The sequence below is a fragment of the Aspergillus pseudoviridinutans genome, assembly GCF_018340605.1.
Source record: "Aspergillus pseudoviridinutans IFM 55266 DNA, scaffold_8, whole genome shotgun sequence".
NCBI lineage: Eukaryota > Fungi > Ascomycota > Eurotiomycetes > Eurotiales > Aspergillaceae > Aspergillus > Aspergillus pseudoviridinutans.
Genome location: NW_025091288.1, coordinates 319,925 through 333,721, shown reverse-complemented (window position 1 = coordinate 333,721; position 13,797 = coordinate 319,925). Strand labels below are relative to the sequence as shown.

At 49.1% G+C, this 13,797-nt stretch overlaps 5 protein-coding genes across 5 annotated transcripts; 3 read left to right on the top strand and 2 right to left on the bottom strand.

Annotated features, from left to right (window-relative positions):
* Nucleotides 1-568: 568 nt before the first annotated feature.
* Nucleotides 569-2,071, top strand: Asppvi_010211 (uncharacterized protein; the record flags this gene model as incomplete). Its single annotated transcript, XM_043306057.1, has 3 exons — nt 569-1,210; nt 1,276-1,484; nt 1,549-2,071. 3 exons carry the CDS (start codon nt 569-571, stop codon nt 2,069-2,071), a joined length of 1,374 nt encoding a protein of 457 aa, XP_043161992.1.
* A 651-nt stretch (nt 2,072-2,722) lies between these two features.
* Nucleotides 2,723-3,519, bottom strand: Asppvi_010210 (minor allergen Alt a 7; the record flags this gene model as incomplete). Its single annotated transcript, XM_043306056.1, has 4 exons — nt 2,723-2,818; nt 2,880-3,276; nt 3,335-3,420; nt 3,493-3,519. 4 exons carry the CDS (start codon nt 3,517-3,519, stop codon nt 2,723-2,725), a joined length of 606 nt encoding a protein of 201 aa, XP_043161991.1.
* A 597-nt stretch (nt 3,520-4,116) lies between these two features.
* Asppvi_010209 (fungal specific transcription factor domain-containing protein) lies at nt 4,117-6,472 on the top strand (the record flags this gene model as incomplete). Its single annotated transcript, XM_043306055.1, has 7 exons — nt 4,117-4,178; nt 4,232-4,255; nt 4,338-4,394; nt 4,525-5,335; nt 5,416-5,838; nt 5,894-6,123; nt 6,175-6,472. 7 exons carry the CDS (start codon nt 4,117-4,119, stop codon nt 6,470-6,472), a joined length of 1,905 nt encoding a protein of 634 aa, XP_043161990.1.
* Nucleotides 6,473-7,590: 1,118 nt separating this feature from the next.
* On the bottom strand, nt 7,591-10,869 carry Asppvi_010208 (fungal specific transcription factor domain-containing protein; the record flags this gene model as incomplete). Its single annotated transcript, XM_043306054.1, has 6 exons — nt 7,591-7,828; nt 7,881-8,605; nt 8,657-9,284; nt 9,528-9,628; nt 9,886-10,713; nt 10,771-10,869. 6 exons carry the CDS (start codon nt 10,867-10,869, stop codon nt 7,591-7,593), a joined length of 2,619 nt encoding a protein of 872 aa, XP_043161989.1.
* An 839-nt stretch (nt 10,870-11,708) lies between these two features.
* Nucleotides 11,709-13,570, top strand: Asppvi_010207 (uncharacterized protein; the record flags this gene model as incomplete). The annotated part of the gene is made up of 7 exons (XM_043306053.1): nt 11,709-12,135; nt 12,183-12,240; nt 12,315-12,816; nt 12,871-13,004; nt 13,061-13,158; nt 13,216-13,386; nt 13,452-13,570. 7 exons carry the CDS (start codon nt 11,709-11,711, stop codon nt 13,568-13,570), a joined length of 1,509 nt encoding a protein of 502 aa, XP_043161988.1.
* Nucleotides 13,571-13,797: the final 227 nt, after the last annotated feature.

The window sequence follows — 13,797 nt, the reverse complement described above, 5'->3', positions numbered from 1 at the left end:
AATACCATGATTTGTCTCGGATTCGGATTTCGGATGTCGGATTTCGGATTCTGATGCCTTAATTTAGTTGTAGGCCTAGAAACCCGGTAGGTGCAAATGGGCGTACCGGCATTTAATCTATTGAAGACTGTAGTGGAGTCTCCAGGTGCCTTGCCACTTCTTGGAAACACATAAGAAACAAGCAAGGGTCAGAAATAACAGCATAGAAGTAACCATAAAATTTGCAAGGAGTGTTGACAGTGGCACCCATGGGCGGGCCCGATAAACAGAACAGAGATGATTTGGTTAAGCGACATCTACGGAACAATCCCTTGACATAACCACCAATCCTATCCCCAAGAGCACCAACTAGTAGAAGACGATATATACTAGCTTGCATGTGTCCCATTGCCGTGTTCTCGGAACAAGTACCATCCGGCCCGGCTGTCAATGATTGATCGCAAATCGACGGTAATAGTAGGGGGTACCCACTATAAAAACGAAGTTGTTCTTAGCGATATATGTAAATGGTTATTTAGCAGCAGAGACTTTGACATTGTATCCCTTCAAGAACCAGAAAACGTCAATCATGACCGACAACCACCAGTCGTTGCAACATGACCTCTCGAAATATCCCAAACTTTCAAAGTCCCAAGTCGGGCATATCCGTCATATTTTCAATCTGGCCTTCCAGCCTGACGGATCTTGGAATCATATGGGTGCTTTGGAACCGATGCAGGAGTTCAATGATGCGTACCGCTACCAGCTAGCCATAATGGCGTACGCTGTGGGCGCGACACATTACCATCGCATGCCTGCCTTACGCAGTGTATTCAAACCCCTCCTACGGCKGCTCATCCATAAGATGCTTCGGCGTGAGGTTTGGGGGTACTGGTTCTTGACTAGCCATTCAGGGCGCCTTACTGATCCGGATCTCCGTGAGTTGCGAAAGCCATGGGCTGATCCGGTGATCAGAGAGAATATAATGTATAGTGGTCATTTACTCTTGATGACGAGTTTATACGCGATGCTTTTTGATGATGATGAGTTTGAAAGGCCAAACTCGATTGTCTTCAAGTGGGAGCCGCTATTCTGGGGGCTAGGTCCAGAGACATTTTCCTACGATACTCGCAGCTTACAGAAGGTGATTTTGGATGAGATGAGGAGGAATAATTGGGTTGGTGTTTGCTGTGAGCCCAATGCTGTATTTGTCGTCTGCAATCAGTTTCCGGTGCGGTATTTTCCTCTTAATTTCGAAGACCTTGTTGAGTTTATACTGACCGGTGGGTGGCAAAGATCATCGCGGTGCGGTACAATGATGTTCGTAACCGGACATCTATAGTGGAGGAGGTCCTTCAGAACTACCAAGCCGCATGGGAGGACAAAAAGATGCTTTCACTGGATGGTCTATTTGTGGACTGGCTTCTCGTTAAACAGAATTCTACTGTGCCTTCAGACAGAACGTACGGTGCTATGCCTCCAAGGGACCTCGGTCTCACAGCTTGGTAAGATGTTTGAAACCTAAGTCATTGTCTGGTTTCGGGGGTACCTATACTTACAGCATATCAGGGCTGCAGCCTACATGAACGCCTGGAACTCCGACTTTGTGAAAGCCCAATTTGACACCCAAGCCATGGGCTACATCACTAACATTGATGGCGAGATCCGTCTACGGACCCCAGCGATTGCCACCGCGTTCCGCGCGCTTGTGCGAGATCACGGCTACAACACCAAATGCCTAAAAACGTTGCAAAAGGCTATTGATGATGCTAAATTGCTACCCCCTTCGCTTATTCCTTATACTCCGCCTACATTCGGTTGCGTCGCGCAATGGCTCTCGGAGCTTGGGAAGATGGCCGAGTTAGAAGGTATCCTTGACTACGCCGATAAATACCTGAGACCCACATGGGAGAAAGGAGGGCTTTTCTATCCTCGACAGGATATGCAAGACCCGGTGGGGTCTGATTGGACGCACATGGACCCTTTCACTGGTAATGCTGCGATTGCATACGCCAGGTTAAATGTCACGGATGGGCAGAAGATTATGTGGGAACAGCCTTGGACGCGGACTATCTTAACCTCAAGGCCCTAAGTTGACGGGCTGGGGATGGAGCAGGGAATTGATTGTTTGAGGGCGACTTAAGACGAGGCAGAAAAGATGCTTGTCTTGACGGTTAGGACGTGGGACGGGGAAACGACTACTGTGTACCCCTGCGCTGAGAACCTCGAAGGAGGGAAGTGGGCTGTATACATTGACGGGAAACTTAAGCAAGTTACGGAGATAGCAGATGGCGGAAGCATGGCTGTTGAAGTTGATGTCGCTGGGGAAGATGTTGACATTGTTTTCTCCAAGCACTGATTTTGTCCGAGTTTTATCTGTGCCAGGATCCCTCAAAGAAATCGTCATATCTACGTTAAGCTTGAGCCCTGGTGAATGTCTTCTGATGGTGGTAGCTCACTACAGCCAATGATGGAGTACAATGTACAAATATAATACATATGCCGGTCTTGGAATGAAGATCAAGGTATACAGCCAGAGCTAAGACCATAATTGGGACATGGCCATGGACATGTGCATGGAACATTCAGTGTTATGTTTGACCTAGTTTATACGTCTAAACAATAAGAACTGAAGTTTCATAACACATATAATGATTCTACAGTTCGGGTTGAAACAGGCATCTGACTTTCCGCGTAGTCCGTACAGGCGCCCTTGAAGTGCTCAGCCCTATCATCCTGGTTTCTATTGACCCTTAGAAACAGCCCTAAAAAAGGCCTCCCCTTGAGCCACAGCGATATCCAACTCAAGCTGTGTCGGTTGGCGAGAGCCATCAGCGCCCTGAAGATTCTGGTTAGAGACAATGACTCCCAGTACAACAACTATACAGCCTCTAACTTACAGCAAAGCTGCCTGCACCCCACGGCGAACCCCCGTGTAGTTGATCAGTGTTTGACAGAATGCTGAACGTGGTCTTGTACCCGAGAGGAACGTAGATAAAGCCATGATGAGCCAAAGTGCTCATGGCCGCAATAGCCGTGGATTCCTGGCCACCGCCCTGTGTCCCTGTCGACACAAAAAGACCAGCATATTTCCCCCAGTAGCCGCCGTTTGTCCAGATTCGACCCGTTTTGTCCCAGAATGCTCTCCATTGAGCGGGGAAATTACCGAATCTGGTGGGGATTCCGAATAGGACCCCGTCGTATTCGAGTAACTGGTCTGGTTCTATAATCGGATGTAATGATTTGGATGGTGCGTGCATTTTGGATAAAACATCCTGGGGAAGGGTCTCTGCAATCCTGCGATTTGTTCTCATCAGTATATGTTCGATGTCGTTTGACAGGAACCATGAGTTACTGATAGATGTCCGCTTGGCCGCCAGCGGCAATGATTCCCTCCTGTTCAGCCTCCGCCAGCTTCTGGATATGGCCGTACAGAGAATACTAGAGTGGTCACTTTAGCTTTCACCGATTTTGAGACTGCAGCTGCGGATCTGGGTTTGCGAAGGCACGTACGTAAACGATGGCTATTTTCGCAACCATGGCGTCTTGTCTGAGGCAGGGTGTTTGTTGAGAAGCAGAAGAGCTAGTGTTTTGACTTTTTATGTTTCGGATTATGATCAAGAAAGAGTCGCTCTTTATTTCTTTCTGCTCCTTTTACCAGATACCACTCCACTTCGGAGTTTCGCTATTCCTTCAGTCGTGTCCATTATTTGATTTAGACCGGAGCGGATATGTGTACAATCTCCCCCGTAACGGAAACGAGTATCGGATGTGTAACGTGAGCGTAACAAACCTCGGACCTCACTATCAAAGCCGAAACAGGCAGTTGTGATTTGTAACAGACCTCAACCTAACGCATATTCTTGCTCAGCTGTTTAGCCATTTGGTAACTTTTCTCTCTCAGCAACATTGAGATGCTACGATAGTGATAAATTCATGACCCCGAGTAGCTTGCTTAGTAAGTTGAGTGGGTTAACTAACTAGTTAGTTAACTAACTTGGTTAGGTAAGTACTTTAAACCTCTCGGAGAATACAACTGATCAGATGACTACGAGAGGTGAACTCTTGAGGAAAATCCGGCGCCTCGGGAAGTTCACTCCCATCTGCATTACTCGGACACTACGTTTCCAATCCTTCATGGCTCGGATTACTGAGCCTCCGTTTCCTCCTGTTCGAAGGCTTCCAGCAGTAAGTTTCGTGTCCGATCTCCAGGACAGGTCACCGAAAGTAAAATTGCTGACGAATACCTTAGTGTGATCTTTGCTACAGGAGGAAGGTATTTTGCTTTACATACCGGGGCAGAGCGTTGCCACTTCGCAGTAATTAAAGTTCCTAACGAATCTCCACTTTCTTGACAGGTCAAGTGTGACAGGCAACAGCAGTGCGGACATTGCGTCGCTGCCAGAAAGACTTGTGTACGTTTGCGTCCAAAGCGTGGTCATCGACCTGATCAGGAGTTCCAGTGAGGCCATACTACCATCCGAATACGAAGAATACAAGAACATACCAGACGCGGGCACTACTGACACATTGCCAATTTGCCAGAAGATCTGCTAGTTCCGAGCACCGCCAAGATGAAGTTCACTTAGCACAGCTCCAAAGCCCGGTGTACTCCGGGCGTGGCCCGCTGCTCGAACGTGCCCTTGACTACTCATCACTTGTAGAGCGTCAAAGCTCAAGCCGTATTTCTGCTGTCACGTCTGACAACACGCCCACGAACATAGCAAAGGGCAGGGACAAGCAGCCTGTGTCTTCCAGTCCCGAGAACGCTGACCCGTCAGGGGAGGCAAGAAATATAATAAGGGGAGAGCTCGCTACCAACTTGCATCTATCCTCTGACAGGCGATCTATATTACAGTCAGCGTTGTCGCTGGTGACCAGATACGTCAATGCCTCGCAGCGGACAGATCCTGGAAGCCGTGAACCGAGCCGGGAAGAAGATAATTGTGGCCCGGGTCAGCTCCCTCCGGAATTGTTCTACCTGATGCTGAATGGCAAGTCCATTGTGCCCCGTCACACCGTATCTGCTAAACCTTGTCCAGCCGTTTCCCGGCGCTCGGAGTCATGGAGCATACACTGGCCGGATCATATTTCTGTGGCGACTCTCAGAAAGATGTCCTTGGCACTGCTCGACGGCAGTGTGAGTGGACAAACCGCACTTCAATACACGCTTTGTGTGGTCACTAAAGCAGCCATCTACGTAAGTCGATGGTTGCGAACATGTCCCCATGGAGCCTTGTCAGTGTCTCTGGAAAAGTCGCAGCAGAGATATATCTCCATTGGCTTGGGATGCATGAAGCAGCTTGATTTTGTCAGCCGTCCGAACCTACTGGCCCTGCAGTCTCTGCTGTCTGGGGTATGTCGTGATTTCTGTCCTTGGTTCCCACTTCTGAAAGGTTAGGACGGGTTCTAATGATTTTCTGCTGAAACAAGCAGGCCGTTCTCTCCCAGTTGGTCGGTGATTCGACACGAGCCTGGATATTGACCGGTTTCGCAGCAACGGTTATTACCGGGCTAGGCTATCATAACTGGCCAGAAGAAATGCTGGGAGACGATGATGTGTCGTCTGAAGTGCGCCATTGCATTTACTGGTGTTACTACCTTGATAAGACGCTGAGTTCGCTTCTTATCAGACCCCCGTCCTTGCCGGGCTTACGTCTCAATCCTGCTATGCTGGTTCCTGTAGGTCCCTCAGATCCTCTGGCTCTGGAGGTCAGGATCCTGGTGAAACTTGCTGAAATACAGGATGTTTCTCTTTCATTGCTCATTGGAGCCAAACAGCGCAATGAGACCGAAATATCACAAATCATCCGGTCTTTACATGACAAATTACATGGTATCTGGGACGAAATAACTCAGGTACGGTCCAGTCGGAACCATCCTTTGCTTTACGAAAATACTGATAAGCATAAAGGCACGTCCCGCATGGACTGGTGCATCAGAGTTAACCATCGAGAGCGACGCTGTCAACTTTACTTACTATACCACCTTTACTACTGTCCTTAGGTTAAACTCGTCGTTGTTGCAAGACCACTCCATCAGGGAGGACTGCTTACTTTATGCCCGCGAAGCTCTAATCGCAATGCGGTCTTTACAAACCCAGGTTTCCAATTCTAACGGAATTTCCCAGGACTTTCTTTTCTGGTAGACATTCCGGCTGATAACCTTATCTGTTCGAGTTTTGACACGAAGTAGGACAGTTCTGTTGAATCCTCTGACCCCCTTCTTCGTGGTCTTCTGCAATGTTGTTGCCACCTCCAACACAGACGACTTCCACCTCTTACAACAAATAACCGCCAATCTATGCCGCCATAAAGGCCGGAATTCCTTCGTCTCCAACATGCACAGTCTCTTCTCTCAGTTTATTGATTTGTGCAGAGCCACAAATGATGTTCACGTCCAAAATAACCCCCATGATCTTCAGCGGCCCAGCAGTGCTCCTTGCCCCGCAAATGTCAGCATCCAGCAACAAGAGCGCCCCGGCGGAATGTAGACATCCCCTCCCACCGATCAAGGCCGGAGCTTGCTGGCGGAGACAACAGATGAGTGGAGAGAGCAGACGCCAGTGGCAGGCACTTCCCTATCAAGGCTGCAATCTAACCATTTGTTCCCTGAGTCAGGTGTTACTGTTCCGGCACCAGGTTATACATCCATGTGGGACGATGGGCTTATGTGGGAGCTCTTCAACATGCAGCCCTCCATTGAGTGGTTCGAATCAAACTTTCTGGGCCATGCTGATGACCCTTGATGGCTTGCATGCGTCTCGTTAGTTTTCTTTTCACCTGAGCCTAGAAKTACAATTTCTGTAACCCATGATCGACACAATTCTTTGCATGTACAGAGGATAAGGCGGCAATACTAGAGCTAAAGAGCGTACGCACCTTTTGGGTATGCCGACCAGACCGTAGTAAGATGTCTTCCATGTATAATCCCTTGCATTCTGCAATGACTGTGCTTTGGCGTAGGAGCTTCCAGAAAGTGATTATGGGGGATATGTCATGTTCCGCCACCTCCCTTAAAGCCTAACTCGACTAATCGATCCCGTTCTGGGAAAGATTCACTGGAATTGTTGTTGAAATCTTATAAAATGAGCATTCGAACGAAACCACCTTGCGGCCCACCACCATTGAAAACATCAAGCACGATATTCATCTGCCGCAATCCCGCCTTCATCAAGGTTTTCATCATCGTGGTTTTCGAGCCTTTTTCGCTTATATGGCCGTATGTCGGAATACCCTAGCATAGATGCGGCCTTCTCGGCCCTATACACGCCAGGCAAATTGTTTGTCCACACAGCAATCACCACAATATCCCTTTGACATCTCTTTTTCTAGGAATTGCCGTCGCTCACAGCAGCGCCTAACGGCGTTCCACGCTGGCGATGTATGCATCACATATCATGTGATCGCCTTGCATATGTTATTGATCACAGTGATTGTGACTCAAAGCGTGGTAAACCGGGGAGTACAAAGTATGGATTCAATAGCCCAAGTATCCTGTACGGATGGGTTGCAAGAGGCATGCTACATTCGCCCTGTTGTGCAGGTGATTGCACCTTGATGAGTCAGACGTCCCATCACACAATGTTTCAGCAACATGTACGGCATCGTCTTAGTCTGCAGCATTCGACAGAGATTGCTCGGCCAGCAATGTCAATCTTTGGATGAAAGCTTCAATGATAACGAAGGGCGGAAAACGCTGGCTTGGTTCGACACAATTCAGCTGGTGAAATACATCGATTGTGCTCTCTAGGAGCTGCATATCATCACTGACTCCACACTGGTTGGGAGCTGAAAGTATGCGCATGTAGAGTGAAATACTCGACGTCAGAAGGATTTGCGCGTATATCCTGCAACAGTACGTCAGAACTACTCGAACCGTTGGTCAATGCTGCCGCTTACCAGAATGTTTCAGGGAAGATCAAAGGGCGAATTCGACGCAGATATATCAAAGTGGATCGTGCCGCCTGATAGCATAACTCCATACTTGTAGATGGAGGAGACAGACTCTGCAGAATCGGGGTACCGATGGCGCTCGCACCGTGAATCTTCGAAAGACAATGGTAGTACTCGAGATGCACATTCACTCCCCGTAAACTGAGATCATGGATGAGGTAATCTGGCACGTTTCCGCTCACAACGGCATCGGGTTTACAAGCGTCGGGGAAATGGGATTTCAGGTCATTCAACTCCTGGTCCAGTTCGCGGATGAGCTGAAGTCGTCTCGCTCTTGAGTGGCTCAGGCTTTGCTCGGAATAGAGCAAATGATAAACCTTTGATTTGAGCATAGCCAGACGAAGGTCTGAGGGGTAGAGAAGTTCCTTGGGTGACAACTCGGACGTGAAAAACTGGTGCTCGGACGATTGTGCAACATATTTATCGGGTAGAGTCAAGTCGCAGTCAGCGTCATTGATCATCGGAGGTTGACATTTTCGAAGCGACATTTCTTTGTCCACGGCGTAAAAGGTCCAGAACAAAGCCCGCAAATGCTGATGCTGATGCTTCTGGGCGGTATCTTCATAAGTCACTCTAGCTTTGTGTGCCCCCAAATTGAAGAGGATCCGGACGGCCATAGCGAGTAGTATTTCTGCTGTCTGCGGTTGACCCAAAGGGGCGATATAGAGTGCCTTTGACAATCAAACGCGGGGATGGAACAACTTGGCAGAGTATTGACTTACGAGGGTAATCAAAGCTTCCAGAGCTCGGATGTTAGTATGTTCCATCATCAACTGCGGTAACACGGAAAGCACTGCTTGCACATAAGCATCAGGATCTGCATCAGCGAATACTGGCTCTTGTCGACGAATCCTGGTAATCATTGCGGTCAAGGCCGCATAACAGGCACGATCGGCAATATTTGTCCCAATCCCGGAATCATCGAAGTCGGAAGCGTCAAGTAGACAGGTCAGTGCATCAATGTCAACTATTGGATGGATTGAATACAATCCATTGCTCGAAAAGTACTCCAACGACGCCACGATCAGGCGGCGCGGAGGCCATTTTGGCAAGACTACTCGGGCKGGTTTTGTGCGGAACTGCAGGTCGAATGAATCCGCCACCCGGTCGAGCAGCTCCTCGAGGTCGAAGGCGGGATCTGATTGTATGGAGGCAGCAAACCCAGGAGTGCAGTAGGCAAGATGCCACCGAAAAGCTTTCAACGTGACGTCGAAGCCACGAGAATCGAAGAGATCATTGACGAGCCCGGAAGGTTGAGGGAGACTGGGACTGGAACTCTGACGGGAACCCCTCTCCGCTCTCAAGGCCTCTTCCAATCGGCGAACTTCAGCTCTGGTGTCTTGCAACTGTCTAATCATGGAGTGTCAATCAGGATTGATATCACATGCTTGTGGAAAGGGGTCAACCTTACTCGCGGACCGATTTCCGCGGCTGGATCGGCAGCGGAGTAAATATACAAGGAGCAKAGGCAAAATGACAAGCCTCGCAGGCCGGTTTGGCTCTATCACAACGAATCTGTGAGGATTGGAAATCGAGCGACGGTGATTAGTTCGTATTCTTCTATTCCCAAGCTGTCACGTGTCCTCTACGAACCTTCCGCTGTCGGCATCGATCACAGGCACTTCGCAGTCGGCCTCCATAAGGCGCAGGGGCGGTGGCGCCCATCTAGCTGACCAGAATGTCGGGTCAGTCGGCTGTAAGGACTAATTAAGCGAGCAGCTATGCCGAAAGGGGCGCTAACGATGCTATTCACGGCCTGGCTTCAAGATTGAATTTGGGAACAGAGACCGAGTCGCCGAGTCTGCGACGCCCTAGGCCCGAGGGTGCTGAGTAAGCGGAAAATGTCAACACCGAGGAAAAATATCAAAAATGTCACCGCAAATCTATATTTATCGGGCTATAATCATGTTTGTGATAGGAGGAGTCTATCTGGGGAGTTCAAAATCAAGACCAGAACGTCATCAACCAACACACCCGTTCGGCTGGTGTTAGCACGGATTGTTTCCACCACACTCTTCGGCCACGTAAGGTATCCTTCGGCCTTTTTGCCAGACATCCGCACACAGATATTTGCAACCCAGGACAACATTCCCGCCATTGGAACATTGCAAAGTCGACTGGTTGCTTCAAAGGACGTTATCGGGGAAAGGATGGCCAGTGTGACGAGAAAATGAGCCATCAACACCTGCGAAATCTGATTCTCGGGATCGAGGAGATAGTGGATCTCGGATTGAGGCAAAGTGATAAACTCGTTGATGATGCTGGTGAAACGGACATAAGCCGCGCAGGAGGCCGCCTGTTCGAGAGAAACGAGGACGTCAAATAAAAGCTGGTAGAAGATTTCTTCGACTGGATGCTGTAACAGAGGTTTCACAAGACTCAGTGAGCGAATACCGTCCGAGGCAATCCGACTATCGATTGTAGGGAACCGGCCAAATTGTGCTTCCATGTGTTTTATATGCGAATATGCGTCGATCGAGAAAGATCCAAGCATGTTCCGTTGTAGCATCAATCCGGTCACTAAGCCGCAACCTCGGAGCATCATGATATAATCAGAAAGGCCGTCAAGCATGTACGAGGACTGAAAGGTCAATATATAGCAAGCTGCCAACATCGCGTCAGCATCGCTGGCCTCGGCTGGCGCTTGGGACATTGCTTGATTTAGTCCTTGGAGCGCCCGTTGGCGATGTTGCAAGGCCTCGACAGAGAGGGCGGATCCGGTTAGAAGTGCTAGATGCGAGGAAGAAAGAGCAAGGATGGCGTGCATCACATATTCATGCTGGTCCAAGTATCAGCAAGCAGATTCTAGGCTCGTCATTTTCCACACGGGCCTTACTTTATATGTAATCGCCGGAAGCGCTCGCCTATAGACATCATCATTACCAATGGGCAGGTGTGGATGAGCGTCGGTGATGAAGTGTTGGAAGAGAGACATATCAGCAATGGTAAACTCCCCGGATTGTCTCCGGGGCTGCAGATATGCCAGTTGACTTGAGACATCCCGCGCCGGATCTCCAAGGTGCTGAAGGTCGTTCTGTAGCCCGGCGGGATATACACAGACCAAATTCTTGCCCCGGCAATTCTCGCAAGCAGGATGGTTCTCAGGACACTGCTGTGGCTTAGTCTGTGTGCAAAACGTGACGCAGGTTTCGGCAACAGGTCTTACTTTTACTCTCCGGATTTTGCAGTTCAAACACCCTCGTCGGGATTTATTGTGGGGACGAATGCGTCTCTTTGGTCTTGACATTTCTGTCCTTGAATGCTGGGTTGATGCAGTGGTGAAATTTTTATCCTGCCGTCCAAGCCACCATCTTGTCACAGGATTCGGATTTTTCATGGCAGATACCAGGTAATTTGGTTCCATTGTGGGGGTCAACGTCTGCTCTAGTCAGGATGTCTAAGATTGTAGCGTTTCTTGCATGTATAGCGTCCTTCAGAGCTCACAGTCGTGGACATAAGGACGCTTCAATCTGCAAGTGGTTGCCTAGAGATGACCAGAAAAAAGGTAATCGATCATGAACACGGCCAAAGAGAGGTGGAGCACCCTTTCATTGGTTCCCGATGATCTCGAGTGGGCTTTGTTCGTATTCGCACTCTCTGGGTCCGCATCCGCACTCGCACTTAGTTCGCATTTTGTAGATCATCAAAGGATCTACATACTACTCATACTCCAAAAATGGCAGAAACTGTTCGGTGTACTGAATATAAATTGAACGTGTTATGGCCGTCGAAGTATCTTCTTGAAAATATCCAGACTCAGGAATCAATTGCAATATGAAGACAATCCATTGTTTAACAGCTCTCGGCTTTCTGGCTGGTACTCTCGAGGCTCTGCCAGATATTGCAGCCAGGACCCACCAAGGAATATTCCACGGTGTCCGAGTGCATGACAAAGTAGATGCCTTTCTTGGGATCCCATATGCCAAACCTCCTATAGGCGATCTTCGGTTCCGCCCTCCACAGCCTCTTGACACAGGCGACGAACATACAATCGTCAATGCAACTCAATTCGGTCCTGTGTGCTATCAGTTCCGGTACAAGACCGTGCTAGGAGACAACCTAGCACCAACGACCCCCGAGTCGGAGGACTGCTTGTCACTGAACGTCTTCGCACCACGAGCACGCCCAAAATCCAAATTGCTGCCAGTTTTGGTCTGGTTATATGGAGGTGCTTTCAGTGAGGGAGGCTCCAGTGCTCCATGTAGGTCCTTTGCAAGGCTGAATATCACTCATGCTTACCTACCTTAGTATTTAACCCTACCGGCCTCGTCGCAAACCAGCCCGATATCATCGTTGTCACTTTGAAGTTCGTACTCATTCTACCCAACCCATCATGCTGCGCTTCCACTGGATATGTTTAGAATGCTCACAGTCCAGTAGTTACCGTCTCAACATGTTCGGATTTCCCAACTCTCCCGCGATTCCAATCGACCAGCAGAATCTTGGTATTCGAGACACACGAGCAGCATTGGAATGGCTGCGCAAGAACCTCGCTGCATTCGGTGGCGATCCAACTAGAATCACACTTGGCGGCCAGTCTGCAGGTGCAGATACTGCTGCCGTGCTGACCTATGCATTCAAAGATGACCCGATCGTGCAAGGTCTGATCCTGCAGAGCGGGGTTCCAGAATATATCGGGCCCCAGGATGATTTTGTATTCATTCAGGCAGCAGAGAAAGTCGGATGCAGAAATGCTGCAAACAGAACGATTGAGCTAAGCTGCATGAAATCAGTCCCTGCGCCGGTTCTGCACAGAGCGCTTTCCAACCTTACGGTCAACCCGTTCGGTACGACTGGAGGGGCCCCGATGATTGATAATATCACTCTTTATTCTGCAGAAGAGTATGGCCGTCTAGGCTTGGCTGGCACTTTTGCGAAGGTGGTGAGTGTCGCATCGGTCCTCGTACATGTCAATTCCTAACTTGGTGTGTGACAGCCTGTCCTGATGGGCATCACGAACAATGAAGCTGATGGGGTTCTGAACTGGTCTGAAAAGGGCGGTGTCAACAAGACCATTTCAGATATCCTCGAAACCACATATTTCAATTGTCCCATGTCTAAAGAAGCCTCGTAAGATAGATCGGGCATCTCTGTGTCACAGGTATAGGCTGCTAATGGAGATGCAGTTTCCGGGTGAAGCATCATGTTCCAGTGTGGCGATATCGCTACATGGGAATCTTCCCAACGGTGACATTCTTCCCGTGGCTAGGACCTTACCATCAAGGTTAGCTATAGATCTCCTGGAGGATATATGAGTCTCACTAACAAAGATGCATCACAGCGGATATTGCATTTGCCTTAGGGTCATACAGGCATCTCCAGCCTCACAAAAAGCCGCAGTGGTACGAAGTGGCCGCCAGCGATTACCTTCAAACAGCGTGGGCGGCATTCATCAAGTCTCCGGGGGATGGACTGTTAAGGAAGATGGGTTGGCCGATGTACAATCCGAACGGTATAGTCCCTATGCTTTGTTGTGTCTCTCTAAATCAATGTGCGTTTGCTGAAGCCACTGTATAGGCACGACCCTTGTCGAACTCTTCGCTAATAACACCCCGACTGCCCGTCTCCGAGACCCGGCCGATTTTGATGCTATTTGCTCTAATCCACCTCCAATGCCGACGGACTTGTGGTCCTAAAGCCCTCCTTGACTTGGTGGTCATACTAGAAGCAGCAGGATGTTTCGTGATTGAGAGGATAGCGGTAGAGGATAGCGGTAGCCTTGGCTGTGTGCAAATTCGTAATAGCAAGCGGAGATTGATCCGGGGATGGCTGTGATTTGTTAGACTTCGAGCATTTGTTGATATAAAATGTTTGCCTAAAAAAGAGCATTTTATTAGTATTCACGCGGAACCCACCTCAGCCT